Source organism: Dermacentor variabilis, chromosome 6 (assembly GCF_050947875.1).
Source record: "Dermacentor variabilis isolate Ectoservices chromosome 6, ASM5094787v1, whole genome shotgun sequence".
In the NCBI taxonomy this organism is placed as follows: Eukaryota; Metazoa; Arthropoda; class Arachnida; order Ixodida; family Ixodidae; genus Dermacentor; species Dermacentor variabilis.
The window spans coordinates 125,111,677-125,135,248 of NC_134573.1; the positions used below are offsets into that span (position 1 = coordinate 125,111,677).

At 47.6% G+C, this 23,572-nt stretch overlaps 1 protein-coding gene across 2 annotated transcripts in view; it reads left to right on the forward strand.

The window, feature by feature from the left end:
• Nucleotides 1-14,311: 14,311 nt before the first annotated feature.
• The window catches only part of LOC142585164 (cadherin-like and PC-esterase domain-containing protein 1), a 182,256-nt gene continuing 172,995 nt past the window's right edge, over nt 14,312-23,572 (forward strand). For both annotated transcript variants that reach the window (XM_075695700.1, XM_075695701.1), the window contains exon 1: nt 14,312-14,446. In XM_075695700.1, the coding sequence (XP_075551815.1) occupies nt 14,423-14,446 (24 nt within the window). In that variant the 5' untranslated portion in view covers nt 14,312-14,422. The remainder of the gene's footprint in view (nt 14,447-23,572) is intronic.

Consider the following 23,572-nt stretch of genomic DNA (forward strand, 5'->3'; position numbering starts at 1 on the left):
TCGGATATCTCCGCATTACGGTCTTGGTCGCACAGGGCAGAAGAGCAACAGTGACTCGCAATGCACAAAAAATAACCAGATATCAGATACATATTAGTCATATATATATATATATATATATAATATGTGGTAATTTTTTGTTCCATGAGAGTTATTGCTGCTGTTTTGCCCTGCGAAGCCGAAACAGGAGACTGTCTCCTCCTTTAGTCTTGGCTCGTGGGCAATTCAATGCATTGCCGGAAAAAAATTCACACTTCTAGCTAGAAAACAAAGATACGAATACGACTCATGCCGTAGTGGGGCCTGCGAGTTATGTTGAGCACCTGAGGTTTTTTGCCGCGCACTCAATGCACGATACATGGGCGTTTTTGCATTTCGCCTCTTCGAAATGGGCAAGAAAGCTATATACATGAGCTCGTCGGGCGAGGCGTGCTTATTATAGTTGAACACATAAACAACATATAGTCGACTACAGCACAACTTTCTTTTTAATGCCAATCTTGGGTACGAAAAACGTGCCACCGGACACTGCAGGGTAGGGCGTTTGCTAAAACAAGTTGTTCCACTCAAAGAGAACAGTGACGCTGATCAGATGAAGCAGTGATGCCTCAATTACAGCGTAACGTGGAAATGGCCATCACTTCTGCTTTAACAGCTTATTGAAGTCAGTAACGTCACCACGGATGCTTTACTTGCTTCGTACCACCCTCGGGCATGGCCAGGCTACAAGATATTGTTACTCACTTCTCTCTTCCCGCTACAGCTAAATGTAAACAAGAATCGGAAAACATGAGCGAAGGGTAGACGTGTACAATGGCGTCACAATGTCGTCACCCACGCTTCTTAGCTTCAAAACATAGTTCCAGTTCCCCTCGTCGAAAATGCGTGCTTGGCCTCAGGCGAGATATCTCGTGGGTTCATTCATCCATCTACACGACTGAAGTGTGCTTCGAAGTGTACGAATAACAAAAGAAGCACTTGAAATTCCGCCTTTCACACGCTTTAAAAGTCGACGATTTTTATGACGCTGGCCCGAGCAGCTTTAGTGGCACGGAGACCCCGCTGTAAGAGAAAAGAAAAAAAAAATGGAATGAAAAGAAGGGAAATAAAACCAGCATGGTCTTTCCAATACGTGAATCTTCTATGAACGGTTTTATATGGTTTCCAAACCATCAATCTCAATTTGAACTGCATGCAAATGACTTCACACTGAGCGTGAAAGGCTACGAGAAAGAAAAAAAAATGGCAGAGCTTAGCCGCCAGGAAATACGGCCCTGTCGGATGATATCACAAGAGAAGTCATACTTTTCGCAGAATGATGGTTAGCAGGGGAAGTGGCGGTCGCGCTCCGTTATAACACATAGGTCGGGAAGGCGGGCTTAACTGGTAGGCACGCGTCAAATGGTCTGTGTTTTTCGGTTTTTTTTTTCCCATATTTTTTTCTTTGTGGAATTAGGATGAATGACTCATCGACGGCTTCCGGGTCGTGCATCACTTGCCAGACTGTGTTACCTTTTTCTTTCCCCACGGGTGTCCACTTATATGCGCGATGTGAAGGTGAAAGATCAAGCAGCGCTTGACCTGTGCCTACCCTTTCTTTTCGTGCTTGTATGTTTTCTTTTGTGCTTTTTAATCATGTCAAAAAGAAGAGCCTGCAGCCTCCATTTTTTAAAGTCTTTGGATCAGTGCGTACGCTGTCTCTGTACGTCACTGCATTCGCGGGGAGGCATTGGGTCGTTAAGTAGAATGAATGAATGCCCACTTATCCAGTAAACGGGAGCTCCCGCTGCTTCACTTGAGAACGTATGCTCGCACGGCGAGTGTGAGAGACTGGGGGTAGAGGAATGCAGAGGAAGGCGGGGGAGGGCTTTAAGGGGGCGTTACATTCCCAGCACCGTTGATAGCCACGACTCTTATACAGTAGCCTTTCCTAAACAACTTATCCTCTCAATTTGACCGCTGCCGAGCGAACGCTATAAAGGCAAATGCGGCGTTTTTTCGATGTCCACTGACCTTAATAAAATTTTGTATATACATTCTATATTGCGCTCTGATTATCTGTGCCAAACGATATGACTGCTAGTCATTTAGTTTTACTGAAAGTTAATTTGAAAGCTAGGTTGCGTGTTCTCGCCTCGAATGTATGACACTTTATTGGACATCCTGTGTTTGTGACGTCAGAGACTGCACAGCCATTGTTCCCAGAAACGATGAATATGGCTCCTTTTTCTACGTGACAACGCCGGCAATCGTCGTTTTGACAGACGTGATAACCGGTGCTTCCCTTCGTCTTGCCGCAGCAAGTGTTGAACATGGGCACGTCAGTTGCCTTGCGCGGCGGGCCATATGCAAACGTTGAAATCATACATAGCAGTCAACTCTGTGGAAGCTACGCAATAACCTCGGTCAAGAAAAGTTATCACTCGGCGCGTTCCGTCCATGCTTCGCTGCGCTCCAACAGCGTTCGCTCGCGCGAGCAAGTACGGGAGGCTCGTCGCGACGGGTTGCAAATAAAAAATCCGAAAAGAACAAGAAAAACAAAAATGATCTAAAACGACGCACTAGCCACTGTATACTACACATGCGTTTGTTTGTAAGGATTGAAACTTGTTTCACTTAGTACTGAGCCTATATAAAGAACAATTGCGCACAATTGCGGCCAAAAAACATCGAACTATATCCAAGTGCGAACGAAGACACTGAAAGAAGTCTCGCTAGGCTCCACAGCGTTGACTGCTATGTGTGCAATGGAATATAGTTCGAAAGAGCTGGAAAAGATTCTCGTGTCGTAAGAAGGCATTGTCAGCTTCGCTCTTTTGGCGTTAGCACCACGCGTACTCCGCGTTCAGCACGAGTTTTGCGTGTTTGCATTACGGTAGTTTAGGATCTGACATCATCGAGTCACCGTTACGTCACACGAAGCAGCTGCCTGTTTCGGTACCTCGTTTATTGGTTATTTAAATTTCTTGAAGAGATTCCAGGCAAATTGAACCACTCTACCAGTGACAAGACTGTCCATGCCATTTGAAAATGACAATATCTTAATGTGAATAAAGAAACAGCGTAGTTGCGTTTAAATGCAGGATGAATGACTCCACAGGTTTGGTATGAAGATTGAGATAAAGGACAATTTTCGGAACGTTATGGTTGTTTGCCTGCTTGTAATCGTGAAATGAGGTGAAATGATTTTCCACGAATATTGCAATAAGAGTCGCCACGGAGTAAACATATTATAACACTATAGTTGCCTTCAAATTTACCTCTTCAAATGCAGCATGGTTCTAGAAAAACGAAATTGAGCTTTATCTGGTGTTTTGAATCAGGAGTGCTTTATGGTCTCTAGAGCTCCTGTATTTTTGCACAACCTGTAATTCCTTATGCCTGCTAAACCACCGTCCTTGCCATCAAGTTTTGTGTTTGCACGTTTAACGGTGTCTTCTTTTGGTGATCTTCATCGGGATGCTTCTCTCTATGACCATTTTACGTATGAAAATCTAATCAATTCAGAATACTTCCATCTTATTCCTAGTTTATTGATAAAGGACTCACGCCCTCAAGCAGTTTTAATCATTTTCGGAAGCTCTGTGGTGCAAGGTTCGCAGACTAGGGGAGATAAATTCTACTATAGGCAAAGCGGAGAGGTCGGCCTGAGCTGGTATGCTCTGGTATACGAAGTGACCATTGCTTCAGCACTTTTAATACGGAGCTCCCCTCCCTAAGCTTATTCTAGGTTGGTCACTTTGTGAAAACCACGGTGTCAATATGTTTACGGACAGTACTGCTTTCATACGTGTACGTGGCAAACTAAATGCAGTTAATGTGTCGCGTGGTAGCAACCCTGCAAGCCGTGTGGTGGCTACCTGACTATGACTCACTGCCGCTGAACACTAGATGGTACTTTTGACTTTCGGCCGTGGCGGGACAACCCCACCGCCGCATTTTAAAGGTGACGTTCACAGCATGCATGCATGCGTCCGTCCGTCCGTCCGTCCGTCCGTCCGTCCGTCCGTCCGTCCGTCCGTCCGTCCGTCCACGGACGTACTGGTGGCTTAGTGGTAGAGCATCCGCCTCCTATGCGGCAGGTACCAAGTTCCGTGTGCCGCCGGAAACTAACCGTTTTATTTTCTAATAGACAGAGATGTTGCCTGGCCTGGCGCTCGGCTTTTCGTTGGTGTTCACGTCTCGAAAGAGGGCACAATAGAGATTTACTAGTTGTATCCTGGCGCTTCTTGTACAACTACAGACGGCCTTGTTTTAGAGCATCCGCCGCGGCTGTAGGAGGCAAGTGCTGCCGCCAGGTACTGGCCGGTAAACTAGGTACAAGCGCGCTCCAGGTCTCGTGCTCGGCCATTATGGGACCTCAACGCTGAGAAAGGGGTGTTTGTCTTTAACACGAAGGCGTCCCCACCTAAACAGGTGCATTTGGGGTACCACATGGGAAGCAGCCGCCATGGGAGGGGCCCAAACATAACTTTTTTTTTCCGCTCACGAGGGCTTCGACAGAAATTTAGGGCGCAGCTTACTTTCTCAGTCGTAAGACCCCTGAAGAAAGCCGAACGCGTGATCCGGGAACACTTGTGCCACTTTGAACCAGAGTGCGCTCGGCGCCGGTGGGAATCGAACCCACAACCTCTCGCAACCGAGGTGGTCGCTATACAACTCCAACCATCCATTCATCCCATCCCATCCCATCCCGTTGCATACTATTTTATTTTATTTTATTATTCAATTCCATTCTATTCATGCCAGCCACATTCTGAAAGGCGTAGGATGCATAGACCCTCGTATACCGTACTTTGGACTCGCGTTAACAAATTCCGGGTGGTAACAATTATTCTGGAGCCCCTCCTCTACGGCATCCATATTAGCCCACTGCGGCCCTCCGGATTGCCGAACCCCGTAATTTAAACATAGAGCTATTCTTGCAAGAGGTGTACGCTGCTGCGACCACTACTCAGATATGAACAATGCGACGGTGCAGGCTTTCCTAGTCGCATTGTTACGTTTTGCCACCCTCTAGTCGCCTCCGTTCGCAATGTCTGACTTGAACCATATACATTTTTTTCGCCCACACTAAACGTTTCAGCGTCTTAGGGAGCACGAGAAGAATTACTCAGAAGGTAACTCGCACTCTCATGTGTCTGCTCACCATCGAGCATGTCGATGCAACCCGCTTTTTGATAAAACAAGTTCGCTGTACAAACGATGTCTGCACAATTCCAGAAAAAAATAGTCAGGAATATCATGGTTAAAGAGGTACCACACGTGTAAGAGAACTATACCTGACACTTAACGGATAAAATATGGGAGTCTCCGTTACCAGTGAAAAAAATAAATGACGGTACGCAGGTTTGCGATGTTTTCCCGCGCCTCTGCGATGATTGAGAGCACCGTTTTGTGCATTGTCATTCTGCTTACGTTGCCGCATTTTCGTGCTCCGCGGATTCATCAATTATTTTTATTCGCAAACAACGCGCAGCCACGTACGTGCAAGTGAAACGCGTTTGGTTGCGTTGCGTGCGCCGGCTTTCCACCAACAGCACCATCAAATTCGCATTTATGGACCAACCTCTGTTCAGGTGCGCTGGTATAATGTGCGTTATGATTAGACGTTCACACGTAGCCGCATGCAATACAGCTTTCAAATTATCCGAAGCGTACAGTCGACGCATTCCCGCTTACAATGCATTGCATTGTTCTTAAAGAACCTTCTTGGGCATTTTAAAGGTTCCGTTCAGCCGCCGACAGAATTAACTTGAACAATAAAGACTCATATCTAGCGGCCTAACATTAAAAACGTGGAATTTAAGGAACAAAGCTCGAACGTTTCGAAAGGAAGGTGCTGCAAGTTAAACACCATATAAGGCACCCTAACCAGAGGTCTCCGATATCGTCGGTAGGAGAGAGAATGCAGAGAAAAGGAAATGCAGGGAGAATAACCACTTTGCACATGGTTTTCCAATCTACACAGGGAGAGGAGAGAAACGGGAAAGAAGAAAGGAAATGGAGAAGTGATGCGCTCGCACACACAATATCGTTAACTGCGCAATTAAAGGCGGCCTTGCAACTCAGTCGTTGCTTTAAAAGAAATATGTAGAAGTGACTCTAGTGTCTTTCTGTGCGGATGGTGGTCGAATAACTGGCGCCAATATCTTTTCTTCTGCGAAGGCTCTGCGTCCAGTCGGCGTCAAACAGCAGGCAAAGTCTGTCTTTCATCGTAAAAATAAAAAAAAAACAAAGTGGGAGGGGCGGTTAAAGGTGCATACGGCATGTCCGCGTTAAGTACTGCGAATATTGCAGTATACGTGCGGCCAAACGTGAGCGGCAATGGTCAGCCGTGGCCACGCGCGTCACGAGTCCCCACGCCGATGCCCGCGAGTATCGATTCTCTCGACGCAAGGAGAGCTTTTCGAGAGCAGCACGCGCGCGGTGTGTTTGCAGGGGCGGCCAGCACGTATACCGCCGTTGCCTGGCCCCACCGTCGGCACCGCCGCCTACGTTTTGTTTCAAGACTCGGCTATCGAACTGTTCCTTCCGTGTTTGGATTTTCAGCTTTTTTTTTTCTTTTTCAGTGCGTTCTCACGCGAGAACCGCGTCGGTTGCTATTTACAGCACGCGGGCCTCGGCCAATCGATGGGAAGGAACCGAATGAGGAAGAACGGGGGGAAAATAAAATAAAAAAACGGGAAGGCGTAGGAACTTATTGTAACGCGGGGTGGGCGAAGATGCTCTCGCTGGCGCGTGATTCGATGGCGGGCGAAGATTGCGCCGTAGAACTTTGTGCCAGTCGGCGAGGATTGCGGCGGGGCGCGCAGATTGTAATATGATTAGACGGGGCCGACGCTGCCTGAACCCGATGTCAAGTGAAATCATTTTTTTTTGAGACTGTGCTGTGCGCGGGGCATGGTACAAACGTGGCGCTTTGCATTTCGGCAAACAATAGGCGTGCTTTAGTTTTCACCAGCTCTGCGATCGGTTAGTCGTCAGGGATACGAGTCGAAATGATGACCCGTTGCCGAGGCATGGAATTCTTGTGCTGGAATCGAGTTAGCCAGGCGGCCACCTAAGAACAAATGACTTAAGCTGCCTCTTTTTCTTTTCATCGAGCCCCAATATAACTCTTGCATGCAATAATTGATCTGTTGCCCCGAGAATGCGACTGTCAAGCGGAAATTTGTTCCATAAAACTTCAATTCTCGGTCATTTCTCGCCGTCCTCATCGTCCTTGACCCGATCACTCTATGCATGCCCTCCTTTGTCTTTGTCGCTCGGATAGTGACGATCTGAATCATCTCTAATGTTCTGAATGTTAATCGTTGAAGAAACGTACTATATTATGCAGAAATTTGCTGTTATAGGTACTGATTCGGATAGCAGCGAAATGCATCAAAATTTATTGTTTTTTTATTGCTTTCATAATCAAGAGAATAATTTCAAGCATAATTGCACCCGAGAGTTGTTGCCAGCGAACAAACAGAGAGGGCACTTAGACTGTTGTTAAAGTTTTCAGACTGCTGTTCAATTTGGCAAGTACTCCAATGACGATGAATGGTGCACACCGTCAGAGCTGATGGTTCCTTGCATGGTAAGGTATATCGTTGTGGCCGATCGATTACAAGCAGAATATGCCGAGGCCACCCAGGCGCCGTTTCGCCGGCAGCTTTTCCATTTCTGGAAACCTACCTTCCATTACAATCCGGTGTACTGCGACAGCATCTGGGACTAACAACAAACTGCGGGGCGGAACTGAAACCACGTATCACTTTGGCGACCATCGGGGCGCCACGTACGCCTCGAGGCCAATCGCCTATTGATCGCTTCACTGCAGAGGCAATCATCTCGCCGGCTCGCTGCATGTCGCGTCGTCTGCTGGGTGCACGCGTATATAGGTTGCACGCCGGACGATGTCGCCGAGTAGCGCAGGCCTTGCGAGTTCTTTCGAAAGCTACTCCGGGCACCGGGGAGACATGCGCGACCGTGTAGTGGCCATCGCCTGCCGACAACGCCCGAGGAATGTAGCGTAAGGACGCAAATATTACCCGCTCTAGCGACAACGCTGCTGAAGCAGCACACAATCTTTTTTTTGCGGAACCGAGCTAGATGATGCGAGGCTTAATTTTGAAGCAAATGTACGGTGCTCAGCGATTGAAATGCCATACTCGGTGCGCGATGGCTGCCGGTGCTTTTTACGCCGCTGATAGTCGATGTGGACACCGAGCTGGTGCATTATGGTAGAAGATGAGAGGGACAATGTTTGTGCCGCATTGTGTCTGTATTTGGCTTCACAAGCGATCACCCAGCGCTGACTTGTGGCGCGAAAAGCGCCGGCAGCCATGAGCTTCGAGTATCGCATTTCAGGCGCGGAGCACAGTACTTGCATTTCTTAAAACGTAACTGTATGCGGTGTGGCTTATTCGAAAGGTAAGCGTAGGAGAATCGATATTTTAGTCGCGATGTAGAATCAATGCTTAGTGAACAACTTCCGCAACATACTTATACAATGTGCACAGACTACTTAGAGGGTGCGTGCTATAGACTGATATTCCAAAAGTGCTAGAAAAAAACGAGGAGAAAGAAGAAAGCACGCTCAAGAGAACACGCCTTGATTGCTAACTGCATTTTACTGAGGGAACACCAGCGTTTTGTAGTTTTTGTTAAATGCAATATGCATGTGCGGTGACACATGATTTAATGTGCCATATGTTCTCGTCAGATAAAGAAATAACCTTCTTAGAAGAGCTTTACTAATACTGCCTTGCATTTTTGTGAGCACTTGTTATGTTCAGTACAGAGCGTGCGGGGTTACATAACATCTTAAGAAATCTAGAAACTATACGCTAACGAGGGCCTTTGATGGCTTGATAGTGTGTCCTAGCTAAGAGCGCGAAAGTGTCCAATAAATTCATTGATTGAATCCCTTTGCTGAAACAGATGACCGCTATGGAATAAATATTTATCTTTATTGTGATCTGTGTCAAGCTTTGAAGTTAACACTGTGCCTGAGATGAAACGAGCGAAACTCTCTCTCTCTCTCTGTGTATATGTCTTTTTCTCTGCAAAAAAAAAAAGGACAGTCTTCTTATTTCCTAGCGCAACTTCAGCTCAACCAAATCATCACCAAGCTGGCAACCTCCGCCATTAATGATGGCCCGCCCTACTTTTCAATGTGCCCCATAGCGCCGAGGGCGAAGCGGCCGCGCCCGTATTTCCCGCCTTTACCCCCACCAAGCGACGAGCATTACTTTTCGAACAAACTTGCCCCGTTATCCACACTACATTTAGATCTAAGTTTGCATCGAAGCGCCTATTTGTACACGGCTTGCGCGTGCACTACGAACGCAGCGGAAGTGGCACGCCGCTATAGCACGGTCGCCCCGGAGGCAGCAAAAAAAAAAAAAAAAAAAGAGAGGAGAAAAGTTATGTATTATATGTGTGGGGGAATGGGGGGAGACAAAAGCCCGCAGGCGTGTACACTTCATCCATCAGTGCGTCGCACTCCCGCGAACCGCCACACGCCGAGAACACCCCCTCCCCTCCCCTCTCTCTCACACGCACGCACTCTTTTGTTCTCCTCGAGTTCCGGAAGACATCCAATTTATTTCATGCCACGGCCCTCTCGACAAGGAGATTCGGATGTGGAGGGCCAGAGCGAGTCAAGGGCAAAAGACCGGGGCGACATGCAGGGGTGCGGGCGTTCAGGGGGGGGGGGGGGGGAGGGATAAGGGGAGGGTCGGTAAGGTCAGACGCAGGGCGATCGTCTAACCCTCTGCTCCCGTCTTTCGAGCCCCCTTCTTGGAGCTCTCAGTCTTTCCTCTTTGTCCCGCTCGTCGCTTCGCCTCTGCTGCTCGCGTCATCGTCGAGGCCCTTGTCACGCCGAGGACCTCAGCCGCTGCTCTTTGTCGATCGAAAAACAAAACGACGGCTGACGCCGTTGCTATTCCCGAAGCGCTCGCCTCGAGACCGCCGAGGTTGTCGTCCTCGTCTCAAACTCGAGAGCGCCACTTCTTACAAGTCGCTCGCTCGCTGCGACCCCGTGGCGCAGGGCTCCGTAATGACGTACGCGCGCTAACAAGGACGTCATTGCTGCTACACGTCGGTCGCTACGCTCCCTCGTCCCCGCATTTCGAGCGCCCTTTCCCACAGCTTGCCCCTTTCGGGCGTGCTAGCTTTTGATGCCTCGGTTCCGACGCTTAGATGTTCCCTTGAGTTTGGTTGAAGTGATGCGAAATATTCTGCTTTTCGGTGGTATGATTTGCAGGCGGTATTGGCGGTTAATTATGGAGGAGGAGGAGGAGGAGGAGGAGGAAAGAACTTTATTGGGTCCTGAGGAACCCCTTCCCACCAACTCTTGGTTTAGTGGTCGGCAGGGGTCGCGGGCCGCACCCACGTTGGGACGGGAAGCCCGTGAGCCTCCGCCCTTTCGTGAGCCCTCTGGACGGCCCGGAGCTGGGTCTGGTGGTCGTCGCTTCGCAGGGCGTCCATCCAGTCTTCTTCTTTGCTGAACACGGTGCCGCCTAACGCGGAGCATTGCCAAAGCATGTGCGATAGCGAGCAGTACGATTCGCCGCAATCCGGACATTGCGGCTCTACGTCCGATGAATAAAGGCTCATTCTGCCTCTCGAGGGGAACGACCTGGTTTGCAACATTCTGAATATAGATGACTGTGGTCTAGTAAGTTTAGCGTGGGGGAGCGGGAAGGTCCTCCTCGACAGCTGATAATGCGTGTTTATTTCGTTGAAGGTGAGCAGCGGGTCTCGGTGCTCCCCTCCCTCCCCGCCACTTCGCTCGCCACGATCGCCGCGGTGCGTGAGTCCTCGCGCGCGTCCGTGTGCCAGCTCGTATATACTTTGTTTTTCCAATGGGATCAGATTGATAAAGCGAGCCTTGTGCTATCCTTGGTTCTACGAGCAGCGGCAAGATTTTTGGTCATTCTAAATAGGATGAATTTGGCCCCATCTGTGTGCGCTCTGAGCGTGTAAGCATTGGGGCATTTTACTGTAGGCGAAAGAAATGTCGGTGCCTACAGCATTGGGGCTCTGAAACAGAGAATCTTTGTGTTATTTTTCATAAAATGCTGAATGAGTCGAGCTTTTCTGTTAGCATATTGTATCAGCTTTCGGTGAACGATTGGGAGTGCCTCGTGACGTTCCTAGGCAAGAACAGAACTGCAGCGTAAATGTCATTCATGAATTTTAACGATGCAGTTACGGCGTAGCTTTGTTTTAAATAAGGTAACTGAGATATCTTTCTTAAAAGGAATTGCATACAACGTGAAAATATCATTGTCAGCTTATCGTTAAAGAAATATGTCGCCACATGGGAGCTTCTAATGCGACTGCCAATGTTAGCTATTGATATTTGTGCATCTACGAAAATTACGTAATGTATGGTTGTGGCAAATAAGTTCTGCGGAAAACCGCAAGGTAGACAAAAATTTATTAAAAAAGGAGACTGTCATCTACCCGATAATGCTAGTGCGAGGCTACAGAGGAAACCAGGGGAGCTTTTTCGTAACAAATTTTCTCCTGGTACCGCAATCGAACGAGGAACTAACAAAATTCTCGGATGATCTCTATACCATTTATGATAACCAGGAGAATAAGGCCGCGGGATGAAGCCGAAATAATCGACAACTCAAAGCACAGGAGCACGCTGTATATGGCAAATTCCTCTGCTGGAAAACCGCAAGCGGAACGAAGGTTTCATGAAATGGAATAATCGTCATCCAGCCGATATTGCACCACGAAGTATTTATAGCTGCACGCCACTTTCGTGTGTATACCGATTTTCTTTTTTTTTTTTAAAGGTATGCTGAGGTTTGACTGCCTCTTCGCGGCAGAGGTAGTGCCTATGCATTCTGAGCTGAAAACAGAATCCTAAAATGGCATATCGCAACTAAATTCTGCGATGATGACGAGCTCCGAAACGTTTTTTTTTTCACCTTGACTTGGACAGTGACCGCAACTTCATCATCATGTGATCTGACCAGACCAATTTTCGTAGAACCCTTGACCACAAATTCTACGATGTCGATCTGCTCTGTAAAAAAAAAAAGGAAAATTGGCTGCAGCTAACCTCAGTTAACTGCAGCTAACCTCAGCTAACCCTGGATACGCAAAGCGAAAGCTCGGTTTAGCCTTGTTAACTCTTGGTTTCACTTGGTTAACCTTTGATTTAGCTGTGATTATTATACTTGGGTACACAATCATCATTAAGCCAGGTATGACGGGGTTGCCTAAGTCTGTGCCTAGACACAACTGTGATTCGGCTTGGGTAGACACACATCGTTCGACGGTGGAGCGCCTGTTACGCCACAGTGAAAGCGCAAGTGCTAGACATGCAAAGAGACGCCGCGAATATGCGCAGCATTGAAGCACAAACGGACAGGGCGCGAACGCTGTCGCTACTTTGATCTCGATGGTGTGACACCTGTGGCATTCCGGACCCTCTCCGGTGAAGCAGCTCGCCGGGTGACATCCGCGGCGTGGTCAGACGCCGCTTGGTGACGTCGGCTCAGAGCCTCCCGCTCACCTACAACGCTCAGAGAAGACGGCCCGGCCCAATAATTAAAGATTAATTATGCCAGCTTAAGAAAAGAAGGCTTTTACTGCAAAGCCATTGCTGCCGATGTAACAATAGTGAAAATTAAAGCCTTCGGAGTTAATAATTTGTGTTGGGCTTTATGGACCGCGTATTGACGACAGTGAGTTCATGGTGAGGCTAGTGCAATCGGTGCCCCCATGTACCCGGCACTGTTTTGCATGCGCGCCGTTCTTTCTTGTTCAAAATTATCTGTGCGTCAGATAAAATCACGAATACCAGAGTGCATATTTCCTACAGACGTCGCAGACATGGGAACGTAATGAAATTCGACCTTAAAATCTACCACTGCATTTCGGACTATATCCAGTAGCTCGCTTTTGGTAATTAGCTGGTGTCCCAGCTAACTTCAGCTAACAGCAAGCTGTTCAATGGAAAAAGAAAGAAGGTTAAGAAACAAGGTGTAAGGTATGATGTTAACACCTACTGTGTTCCGTTGCCATATCTCTAACGACCGAACACCGTATGTAGCTATAGTTGTATCTTGCATGGTGTGTTTTAAACCGCAATTTTTCTTTCGTTGAACAGCTCGGCTAGCCCCTTCAGTCACGAATTACGATCAGCTGTTGATAAATGTTCGAAGTTTACACAATTTTATGCCAAAGTGATTGAGACTCCATAGAAAGCAAGTCAAGTTGGTATGAGAATGACGCTGCGCGTTTTATAGAGGTCCATCATAATTACTTATTAATTCGACATTCATGTATTTTAAAGTCACTCATACTACGTTTCTTCATTAAATATATTGAATCAATGGCTCGAATGACATGCACAGGTTAATTATTGGGTGAAAGCATTACAACAAGGAAAACAAATCTCTCGCAATTATTACCAAAACGCCCCACTTCGAACGTGCCCTCAAACACGGTAGTGTCTTTACCAAAGTGGTCGTCTCAAACAACACATTTCAATCGGACGTGAAGTGGTTGTACTTTAGGAAAGCAGAATCTTCAATTTACTCAAAGTTTCCTTATTCCTTGCAACCACTGAACAGTGATGGCAAAAATAAGTAGCGTTCACAAACGTGTACGCCGTGACTGAAAAGGCTAACGTTATCTGGGACACACGGTATGTGCAATTAGACTGCTTAGCTTCAGCCGCGATGTTACAGAAAGCTGTCGCTAGATATATTTGCTCTCGCCAAGTAAGCTCACAGCACTTCCTCTGACCTAGAATTTTCTGTGGGTGTAGTTGGCGCACACTTGACAAATCTTTAAAGCGCCAGAAAGACGCGGCGTGAAATGGAAAGCCAAACACCGTGGCTGCGTTTGACCTTCCTCTGACCCCCCATAGGGGCTTAGTGGCTATGGTGTTGAACTGCTCAGCTCGACGTCACGGGCTCGACCCCAGCCGCGGCGGCCTCATTTCAATGGAGGCGAAATGCAAAAACTGTACTCGTAAATATATGTGCACGTTAGAGAAGGCCATGTGGTCAAAATTATTCCGGGCACCTCCACTAAGCTGTTCCTCATAATCAGGTCTTTGTTTTGGCACCTAATCTCCAGAAGTTATTTTAATTTTAATTAAAGCACTTCCCCTTCTATCCGACAGTATGTGCTGTAGAGAAGCAGAGTATGCAGCAAAAATATTGTTTTGTGTCACTTTTATGAAAACCATACATACGTATTCATTTATTTTATTATCATTTAAAAAAAAATTTCTTACCCAACTGACTTTGGTGCTAACGAGCAAACGCTTTTTGCGCAGTTCTTGCCTGGAATTCACCGGGAAAGAAGGTCGACATGAGAAAGCGTCAGCGCTGCCGGTGCTGCCTAGTGCCGCACTTAACCACCACTATCGGCGGCTGAGCAACTGGGCGGCATGAGGCGAGGATTTTTCAGAATGGTGAGCTTCGACCGTTTCCTTTTCTTTCGTTTTCCTATTTTTCTTTTTCAGACACGGTTAACGAAATCCTTTCAATGAGCGTTATTTACGCGACAAGTGACTGGAATGGGTGACCGACGCTGCAGCATCTTTATGGCTCAGTCAACGTCAGAGTCACCAGGAAAATACAAAATGCGTGGTATACTAATACAATGAGCGAAGGTTTATAAGACGCGAGATCACCAAGAAACTACTGTTTCTATACGCTAACTTGGCAAGAACCTCAATGCAGTGATCACTACACAGCCTTCGCAACATACAGAAGTATACTTGCAAAGGCTGCTCGGACATTTGGATGCTTGGTGGATTCTACATCTAGTGAACTTCTGGTGCCCGCTGGAAATTGGTGGATTTTCTTGTGCTCGTGGCTGCAGTGCTCGGCGTGTGTATAATAAATGACTGTATACATGATGCAGGTGCGTGATAATACCGCATAGACTCGTGTAAGGGCCGCACCCTCAACTTGGCAGCTCGAAATTTGGTAATAAGATTGCACGAGAGAAGCAATCGCCTTCGGTGCCCCGACGCCACGCACGCGCATCGGCGAATTTTTGCGCGTTGCGCACTTCTGCTTGCCCCTACTAGATGGTGATAGCTGCGCGTTGACCTGTGATGCAATGGTACGTTCGGGGATCCGGGGCACGTAGTAGTCGCCGGTTGCGCCGGCACCATTTTGACTAAATAGTTTCGTTCCGGTGTAGGAGCCGCACCTCGTCGAAATTGTGACATATTCGCGCTAGTTCATACACTAGACTTACACTAGTATATACGGTAATTAATACTATCGTACAAGTGAAAGAAGTGAGGGGCCACTACACAAGACGTCGTCTGCTATTTCCCACATCAGTGCGGAGATCGTATTTGGCGAGGGTGTTGTGGCAGGCAGCTTCATTCAAGATAAAGCTTTAATAATACCTGCTTTCACCACGCCACATCAATGCAGATCCATACGTTTACTTTGCTAAACCTTAAACACTCGTTTAGTACGCTGTGAGTCCGCTTTGCACTGGGTATAGATATCGATGTTTATCATAAAATGCTGTTTATGAGACATGCCCACGATAGTGTCTAAAGTGAAATCAGCATTTCGAATGCAGTGGCAACAAAACTGCAGTCCAATCGAGCCCTGCTCAGTAGGTGGATGGCTGCCCACTTCGATCTGGCACCGTATGCTTCACCGCCGCAAGTCCATGGGGCGCCGCTTGTGAGGTGTATTTTCGTAATTATGTGCAATTTATTCTTATATTTCACGCTTGACCGATTTTCATGTGGCCTAATAAGCTGCACTAAAGGCCACCGAAAATTCTCGCAATAGATTCGGACCCACACGAGGTAGAAACGTAAGTTTTTCGGCCACTTGCTTCAACGCCGCCGTCCGTCTATTCGGTAGGGTCGGCTCTGCCGCATATTGAGTGTTACTGCCATGAAGCACGCTATCCAGGACGGCGGCTCGAATTCTGGGGCGTGCCGTCGGAAGGCAAGGGTGAGGTCCCTTCGGCCATGAGAAATGGCGACCACTTTGGCTCCGTATAGACGGTGCGTAATAGGTGGGTGCGGGCAGCCAAAAAAGAAAAAAAAAATAGTGACAGTTTTGCATTGTATCATGCGGTGTAGGAAGCCACTTTGGGCTGCTAAGTAAGCCCTCAAGAACCCCTGCACCGGCACGCATGTTCTAAATGTAGTAACTTATGTTTTGCAAAAATCAGGCTGTCCGCTTTATCAAGTTCTCATTATTTGTTATAATAAAAGGGTAAATATTTAAAAACTATTCTTGCCGTAATGGCCAGACAGAGAGAACAACATTATTTTACGCAAAACCCGAGTCCGGGTCAGCTGTATTATAGCTTTGTTTTGTAAGAGACGTAGCGCTGAAAGTGAATCCCGGTGCGTGGAGTCAAACGCGCATTTTATTTCAGATCGCCTTTCATCTTTAGAAGATGATCTTTTAATTTTACTGACTTCGTTTTTACTCAGTTGTTTTAGGAAACTTCTATGCACACGTCCATCTCTTGTGAAGACAGTATTTGCCAGGACACGGATGACATATACAGCACGCTCCATCTCGCGGAAACCTTTAAATAGTGCAACTAAACTTTACGAACGTACGGTGCTTTAGACTTTATATTATAATATTGTGCACCTTGTGCGTTCTGAGGCAAACGAGAACATAGCCTTCAGTATTAGGGCGCGAAAGCTATTGCATTGAGAGGCTTCCTTTTGCTGCGAAAGGCAAACAAAATAGATAATCAGACGAAGGTACAGACATAAGTGGTCGATGGTGCTCGAGCAAAGAATTGGAGCGACTGTTCCAACAGTGGGGTTTGTTGTCGACCTGACGGAGAAAAGTGCCCTTATGGGAACGTTGATTCCAGTGATGCCTCTGGTTCCACCATTGCTCATCGCGTCTTAGCTGTGTATAGATATAATTAAAAAAAATGCTTGTGATCATAATTGGTCAATACTTCAATGTTTTGTTGTATTGGACAGTCATGTTTCCTGCCAGGCTGCGAGGCAAAGTATGATGAATGTGGTGTCACAGTAAGGGCTGACATTACTGAGCCCGAGAGACGCGGCGAAGGGCCCCGGGTACAGTCCACACTTATGATGCGTTCGCATGCGCGATGAAGAAGGAAGGTACAGGTATGACGATGATAATATACAGGTGAGGGAGACGTGCATGATAAATGCCCACGTGCAATATGTTTTGCATGACTTTGTCACAGGCAATCAGACCATGACTGAGATTAATGACTTTGATACCGCTTAGCAATTTTTATAAAGCTTACGTCTACAGTGTGGCACAAATTGATTCGATAGCAGGAATAAGGAGTTCAACGAATCATATATATATATATATATATATATATATATATATATATATATATATATATATATATATAGTATCGCTAGCTTTTCATGAGTTATCTTTTTTTTGGATGACTTAATTGTCAACATCCTAGCACATGTCATTTTAGCATGCATCCTGCAGAACAGTTTTCCTAACCTTGATGCTCTTTGGACTAAACTTGTGCGTCTATTCTGATGCCAAAGAGAGAGAGCGCTCGCTGACCGAATATTACTTTGATTGATTGGAGGACAGCGAATAGCTTATCCGGCAAACGATTACAATTGTTCGCCATTCTGTGCCAAGAATAAGAAACCCAGGTTTCATTTTAACGGGACCTAGACATGAGGCCATTTCTTTGACGCAGATATTAAAAAAATTGAAGATGAATGGTTTTCTTTTTTTCTTCTTTTGCACTCAGTAGTCGTTGAAAAGAGCTCTGCGGCTGCTTGGTAGTGTTATGGCGCAGGTGTTGCTGAAAGACGCGTGATTTTTAACGGAGGGCACTGTGGCTACGTTACTGCCACTGGAGTCACTGGTTTTCTTCAGACCACTAGTGACTTTAGAGGTTAGTGCTGTGTTTTTATTCTTAAGCTCGCGAGCATTAGTCCGGATCATATTCTCGGTAACGCGTCCATAGTCTTACCCTTGGGCTGGTGCCATGTGATGAAACGACCTTTTGCACTATTTTATATTAAAGTGCGAAGGATGCACAGGCGTGCTAAAAAGACAAAACACAAAAAAACTGGGAGTGTTTCGCATAACTGATCTCGGCAGGCGATGTCGTTATGCTGCACACGAAATGGCTGAACTTCGTTATTGCTCATTTTGTGCAGTGATCTATGACGTTGAGCCGCGCCCACCGTAACCTTCGGCGACTGCGCTACACAGTCACCAGCATTCCGACATTCGCCGTTAAGCCTAACCGTCAAGCCTAACCGTTAAGTCTAAGGAATTAAATGTGGGCTCGCCTTTCTTCTGGTGCGATATAGAGTACAAACACTGCACTGTATTTACACGCTACATAATTAGGAAGATATATATAAGAATTTAGAAGAATTTTATAATCCCGATCACTGACCCTAGCCCCGGCTTAGGATACTCAGACATCATTTTGATTACAGCTCAAACTTACTCTATATTGTCATAATATCACTGGGCAAAACTAAATGACTTCGAGGAAAATATAATTACCTTCTCGTTCAAAACGTTATTATTTATCACGGTGAAAAAGAAGTAGTTCACTCCAGCCGTAGCTCTATCAACTATCGCGCTTTTCGTAGTCGCTGTGCAGCTAAACCTTTCTCTCTTTCTTTCTCTCTTTCTTTCTTTCCTTCTTTCTTTCTTTCTTTCTTTCTCACGTCGTTCCCAGAGCCGAAAAAATCGGCGCCGAGTGCAAACGCATGTTCCACCCTTTTACTCCGAAAAAGCCCGCGACGCGCAGATTTCTCCCAGCTATAGGTTTAGGGCCTCCTCGCACACAACGACCCACCTTACATGCAAGAGCGCTCGCCCACGATGCCTTTGCGAAAACGCGCCTGGAAGCACTCGGCGACATCAGCGGGTCCCGGCCGCGTGGATGTCATACAAGTGTTTGAGCTAGAGAAGGCACGGCCTACGCCGATAACACGAATAGCGGCCAGCGAGCTGTACACGACGGGACAAGGTGTTTACCCCCGTACGCTTCGCGCCTCTCTTTCTTTTCGGAGCGAGAAAATGCCATCTGTATTCATCCTGCTTATCCACGCGCGAACATTGAAGCGCCTTCGAACGAAGGGAAGATACAAAAGATAAAGATGGAAAAAGACAAACCTTCAAAGAATAACTCTTTCCTGCGAAACGAAAGTGGAAGCTTTTGTCGCGCATTCAACCGAAGACCGGACGCGGGAGAATTGTATGTGAGCATTGAAAGTGGCGCGTAGCGAGTGATGAGAGGCGGAGAGCGCCTCGGAAAGCGAGGAGGAATGGGAGGGGAGGGGTACGTCCGTTTGCTGCCGGTGATCTCCGAGCATCGGAGTGAACCTGTTTGCCGTTCCGTGGACGTCGTCTGCAGAGTACGACGGTCTCGTTTGGTGCCTATTTAGAGGGTCCTTCTTTGTGCCTGACGCATGATCGCGAGCGTCCTGCACGCGTATTTACGCGCTTTAAGCAGGCCGAGCCTAGGCGTTGGCCGTGCTCGGCGCTCCCCGTTCCTATGCGACAGAAAACTTGGAATTTGCGATAACAACAACAACAACAACAACAACAACAACAACAACAACAGACACACATACGAAAAAAAGGCCTTACGGGCTTCAGGTTTGAAAGGAGACTTCGTGCGCAATCGAGGCGGGCGGGATGGGTTATGGAAACTACGTGAAGCTCAGGCCAAACCGACGCGAACGCAGACTCAGATAAGGAAGGAAGGGGGAAAGAACTATAGGTGAGACGAGTATAAAGTGACAGCTTGAAACGGAGCGCAGAAGTTTTGCGTCTTCTATCTCTCCGTGTCGCAGTGACGGTCTACAGAACGGACATGTCTTAAGTTGTCACCATGCAACGCTCGTCGAGTGTGTAGCGGCGTCATTTTGTTTTTCAGTGCTTTCTCGATGTTTCAGGGGGCTGTTTGGTGTCGGGGAGGACATGCGCGTTGTCCTTACTTCGGAAACGTGTCTCCTCGAGACAAGCTCGGTCCTGTTTGATGTGGCGATGTGCGTTTCCGCTTGGCCGAGCCGCATATAAATGGAAGGCGCAAACGTGGACAGACTTTGTTCCGGTTGGTAGGTTTCGTGGGCGACGTCTACAACAAAGGCGTCTCTTGGCTAGTGTTCTGCCTGCGCCTATACAGTCCTTACTGCTCAAGATTTGATGGCATTGTGTGCGACGCGTATAGAATTTTTCAAAATAAAATGTTCAAGCAGGGTTGTCACAGCTAGCGTTGGAGAACCGAAACTACGCGGAAACTTCTGAGTGCGGCGGGAGAATCCTCGTAGAACGCACTTATACATGTATTCATCGCTAGCGTTCATATTCGAAGACCGCCAGGAGTGGTGATATCTTACCCAATTGAAACTTCGGCTGGAGGAGGGTGGGGTAGTGGCGGGGGGAGGGGGTGATTCCGTTATCTACTTAGTTCAATTCAGACGCACACGAAGTGTACAGACAGTGTCCAGAATGGGTTACAAAGAGAAAAGCAATGAAAACTACATCCTGATCATCAGCTTCTCTAACCGAGGAAGTCAGTGCAGTTACGGTTATCGTGGGTACGAGCGATTCCCAAACACCAAGTAAGGGGTAGACCACGAGGCATTATCATGTCAAATGACATCCGCCGTCGTTGTCGTCCGATAAAAACCTAATATCGTAGCAGTCTATGAGCAAGTCTTCTATTTAGTTCTTTTTTTTTGCAGAGATATCATATTTTCTCGAATTTGGCCGACACTCCTAATTAAAAAAAATAATCTATGGAAATAGGGGTCGGCTTAGACCTTAGATTCGAGAATGCGGTTTGGCTATAACCCTTAGACACTTCCGACTGTAGAAAGCTCGATGCCACAAGGGGGCAATAGATGTTGCTAACTTTATTAGAATATAAAGGGAAGCGGGAACGTGCGTAGCGACGGAGTTCATATAGGTGAAGGCGAAATAGGTCGCAAACATTCGAAGTGTTGCTAGGAATTACTTCAGACGCCGTCTATGCTTCGCTTAGTCAGGTAGTAGACTGAGTCGCGGCGGCATGGAATCTAATTTCCGGCCCATTTTCTCTCTGATATGCCAGCATACAATAAGTGCAACATCTCGACGCTGTTGCACGTACTTTTCGTAGTCGATCACTTGCTTTCCGTTCCGCTTACATACGAGGAAAGTTTCTTTTTTATTAAGATAAAAAAAATTACCGACGATTACGTTGCTTCCTAATGCGAAATTTGAGCGCAGCAAATAAGCTGTTTCACCTTTTGGATAGATTGAGGCAAAGAAATCGAGCAACACATGTATGCGCTATCACATAATTTTTTTTTTATTTTTCACACGTATTCCTTTAACAAAGACTCCACTAACAGTTCTTGACAGTCATGAAGGAAGCTTTGTGGTCGGAGAAATAGACTGATATATGTTCGACTTGGTACACCAATGCTTGATTCTCAAAGACGAGATCTATACAAGTGCCTCGCGAGGTTGTCACAGCCGTGGGGGAAGCAGAGGCTAAGCGCCGCCGCCGAGAAGACCCTGCCGTTCGCGCCGCCGAAGCGGAGGCTCATCGCCGCCGTCGAGAGCAACCAGCAGTAAGCGAGGCTGAAGCAGAAGCTCATCGCCGCCGCCGAGAAGACCCTGCAGTTCGCGCCGCCGAAGCGGAGGCGCATCGCCGCCGTCGAGAGCAACCAGCAGTAAGCGGAAGCGGAGGGGGGCGGCGTGTACACCCAGCGGCAAACGATGGGGGCAGAAGCGCGCGCAGCAAGCGGACAACACGATAAAGGGAGGAGGGAAGAGATAGCAGCGACTGACTGATGCCGCTGACGGCGATAGTGAGTCAACCCCAGCTATCCGCCACACAAGAACAGGGGGGGGGGACCCTTTTCTCCTCTTTCTGCATGGCGGCGACGGTGTTCTATGCAGTCACGTTATCTTGACTCTCTAGCGGCGTCAGCGGCATCCAGCGGTATCAGTCGGTCGCTGCTAGCGCTGGGGGGATGAAAGGGGGGCGGAGCTGGTTACGAGGCCGACGACGACGCCGACGACGACGCCGACGACGACGCGAAACCCAGGAACGGACGCCAAAGAGCTGCGCTCTAAAAAACTTAACAGCTCACGGGATGAAAACTCCGATGTCCGGCGTTAGGCCTCCTGGCGTTATGGCGCTGATATTCAATGGCCCTAAAACTGCTGGTGCCATGGTGCCATTGATGGTCGAACCTACTACCATTGATGGGAGTGGGACCCACGACATTTGGTGTTCTTTAAGGCACAGTTAAGATGATGTTAATTAAGGCACTGGAACCCACGACTTCTAGCTGGAGAAAACAAGTAATAGGAAGTAACAACGCATTCGAACGATAATGTCAAGTAATTTAACGACTGTCTGGTGAGCGCACAGGCCTTGACCTTCTTTAGCGTACGCTAAAGTGACTGTCCACTTTCTTTTTTTTGACCCGCCAAATTTATGGGATTGGCCTAGAATCTAGGTCGGCTTAGACTCTAATAAATACGGTATCATCGACCCCACAGATTTCCAGTGTGTGAGTATAACAGCAGGTTGGTAAGGCATTAGGGAGCGAGGTGTGATAAGGAGCAACGTGGATTCGTTTTCTTTATAATTTTTTTTACAAAGATCATACGCCAACATACTTAGGCCTTATAACTTGCGCAAATAGAAATGTAGGACGCGCTACGGTAGCGGTGTGTCTTCCACACCACGTCGCTCGAGCGCACTATGTAGTGAAAGGTGTGGCTGTCTTTAAGCCGTGTTTTTTTTTGCGCCGGAGTAAAAATAGGCGGGACAAATTAGCCGCGGAAACACTGACACTGTTCGACGCAGCGGATGTCCTGCTTTTTTTCCTCCCGTGCGTGGGACACGACGGGACGTCAGGGGAGCGGCATGAATTTTCCAGAGGGGGCGTGGCGGGCTCCACTATAGCGTTTCAGCCGGATCGCCGAGCATCTGTCTGCGCCGCAGAACGTCGGCCGGGGCTCGCTGGTTCATCTTGCATTAATGATCACGATCCCGGCGGCGAAGCAGCAGCAGAGATTCGGAAAATCGCGGAACTCCCTCGCTCGGTAACTTCGAACACGCCCGGGCTCACCGGAGCGGGGCACGTGAGTTCTGTGCCCTAAAGCCACCCCCCCCTTCTTCCTCTCCCTTCGAATCCCCACTTGCTTTCTTCTAGTAACTAAGTGCATTGCTATGAAGCAGGAAGGAGAAGGTAGTAGCAGTTGGTTAACATTTCACGACAGTTGCCGCTAAGTCTCATCTTCAAGGCGCCTGCCATTCTCTTTCCGTCGTTCTTGAGCCATCTTACGTTACTGATTTCCGTTAACAGAGAGCTTTAGCTTGTGTGTAAACATATTGCCGCTTGCACAATATTGGGCTATCGTATATGCGTAGGACAGCAATAGCTCTTTTAGCGAAATCTCGGGATGTAGAGCACGCAAAACCGATATTGCAGTGACCTGCCGTATTCTACAAAACTGCTTTTGTAAAGCGTCGGTAGCGGCATAATCGTTAACATGCAGCCCTTTTACGATTTTCCTTCGACGAGAAAACTCGC